Here is a 2,500-nt window from a genome sequence, read left to right as displayed (position 1 = left end):
GTATATTTAACAAAATGTGTTTTTGAGAAGAAAATTATCCATTGGGCCAGTTGTGTTTTGTAGGTGTGAGTCTGTGTTAAGAGTTTAGAAAAAGTATCTGGAGTATGGGTAAGCGCTTGTTAGCGATTGAAAAAAACTGTAAGAGAGCTGCATGCTATGAACTATTCAAATGCTATTACTGTAAGAGAGCTACATATGAACTATTCAAATGGTATTACTGTAAGAGAGCTGCATGCTATGACACTATTCAAATGCTATGAAGAGAGTTGCATGCTATGACACACTATGCTAGCTAGATATCTGTATTGACACAATTAGCCAACTGGCATCAGGTAAATAGCACACTGACTGATGCTACATATAGTAACAGCACTACATTAAAACTTCATTGGTGTGACTAAGACACTCCATCTTGCAGCGATTAAAACCTAAAAGTTGGTGCAACCGTGATGTCTCCTGTTAGCTATTTCAAAATGTTCTACAAGGGAATCAACATAATCACTGTTGTGTGGTTGAACTATTCTCCCCTCAGTGATTTTGTTACTAAGTGATTTGATATACAGCTACAACAGAGTTGGAAATTAACTTTTAAAAATGCAAACATCTACCAGACACTGAGAAATAGTCAAATTCACTGGCCACTCAGTAGTAAATCATTGTCTTTGAAATTTCCATTCCTGAGCCAGTCAGGTTTAAAGGTGGGGAATACAGAATGAAATGAGATCAGTGGAGAGGATCTTCATAGTGAGATCACTGTCACGGCCCTGGCCCTTGTTCATCTTTATAATCTCTCAAGGAGCCTTTAGGGATTTGAGCTCAGCCTCAGACCTGGTTGGGCCTGACAAGGAGGTGAACTAGCTGTGGTAAACAATACTTCACAAGTCATGCATCATTTTCTCACAAACAGTAGGATCTGATCCTCACAAACAAACAAGAAAACATACTCATTCAAATGCACAAACACACAGAGACACACACACACACACACACACACACACACACACACACACACTCAGACACACACAGAGACACACACACAGACACACACACACACACACACACACACACACACACTCTCTCTCACACACACGCACGTTGTACAGACACTAGCACCACCCAAAAATTCCAACAACAATACGTTTCGCCACAAGAAGAGACCCAGAGGAGAGCACCGGAGAGAGAGAAGTGTTTTGCGGAGTGGACACTGAGGCAGCTGCAGTTCTGTGTAAGCCTATCACCCCCTCTGGACCCGGGTGTGTTGCGCATATAGCCACACTCTAAACGGTGACAGCCCTGCAGCTCTGCAGCTCTGCAGCCCTGCCACGCACTACACCACTGCACCTGTAGTCTGACAGAAACAGACTCCTCTCCCACTCCCACGCACACCTGGCTGGCCAGAAAACAACCTTACTGTAAATGAAAACACACACCCACATGCATACACACACTTAAACACACACACACATACACACGCAGAACTGAAATGCTCTTACACTAAGGACAAAGATATGCACATGCAAATATAACAAGATGTATTACACGTTGCCGCGAAGGCAATAGTACACGCACGCACACACACACACACACACACACACACACACACACACACACACACACACACACACAGAAGCCATAGGAGCATGTTGCAACAAATAGCCATGCATGCCCACGGGCTACCTCCAACCCCAGACAAACACACACACACACACACACACATACATACACACAGAGAGAGAGAGAGAAAGAGAGAAAGAAAGAAAGAAAGAAAGAGAAGCCAACCTGCAGCCATATGGACGAGCACACTCTGGTTGGGGCGCAGGTGTCCGAAGTCGAACAGCATCATGTAGGCAGTGATGTAGTTGACAGGCAGGGCTGCGGCCTCCTCAAAGCTCATCCCCTCGGGCATGATGAAGGTGTGTGTGGTGGGCACCACCACCACCTCCTGCCACATCCCACAGCGGCTCAGGGCCAGCACCTTATCGCCCACCTGCAACACACACACACACACACACACACACACACACACAGGCAAAATAGGGAAATCATTAGGCTGACTATCTTACATGCACCAAAAGAGGAAACACCAACAGTATTTTAGGCAGCAAGATTGAGAAACAGCTCTACTGTTTGCAGGCAACCAAAAATAAAGGCCATTTAGTAGTGATGTTCAGTAATGCTGTTATTACATTTACATTTAGCAGTCACTGTTGTCCAAAGTGACTTACATATATGTCAATTATATTACAAGGGATTACATTGTCCCCGGAGCAACTTGTGGTTAAGTGCCTTGCTAAAGACACTTCGCACAGCGGTGGAAGCCGGGAATTGAACCCACAACTTTCAGGCTACTGCACGCTAGCCCAGCATCCTAGGTTATGGTAGACCATGAGATAATTTTTTTAAATGTTCTATATTGTTATATCTATCTATTGTTATCTACCATTACCAACAGCATGTCTAAAATAACAATAGAAGAAGAAGGTCAGATTGAAGAGAGCCT

General features: G+C 44.2%; 1 protein-coding gene across 1 annotated transcript in view; it reads right to left on the bottom strand.

Moving 5' to 3' along the window:
* vat1 (vesicle amine transport 1) overlaps positions 1-2,500 on the bottom strand; it is a 27,104-nt gene that overhangs the window by 18,801 nt on the left and 5,803 nt on the right. The window contains exon 2 of the mRNA XM_076265013.1: positions 1,780-1,987. Within this exon, the coding sequence (XP_076121128.1) occupies positions 1,780-1,987 (208 nt within the window). The remainder of the gene's footprint in view (positions 1-1,779; positions 1,988-2,500) is intronic.

This window comes from Alosa pseudoharengus, unplaced genomic scaffold (assembly GCF_046254945.1).
Source record: "Alosa pseudoharengus isolate Yale_2024_CS ecotype anadromous, Long Island Sound unplaced genomic scaffold, YU_APseudo_1.1 YU_APseudo_1.1_scf_4, whole genome shotgun sequence".
In the NCBI taxonomy this organism is placed as follows: Eukaryota; Metazoa; Chordata; class Actinopteri; order Clupeiformes; family Clupeidae; genus Alosa; species Alosa pseudoharengus.
This window is presented reverse-complemented; position numbering and strand designations above follow the sequence as displayed.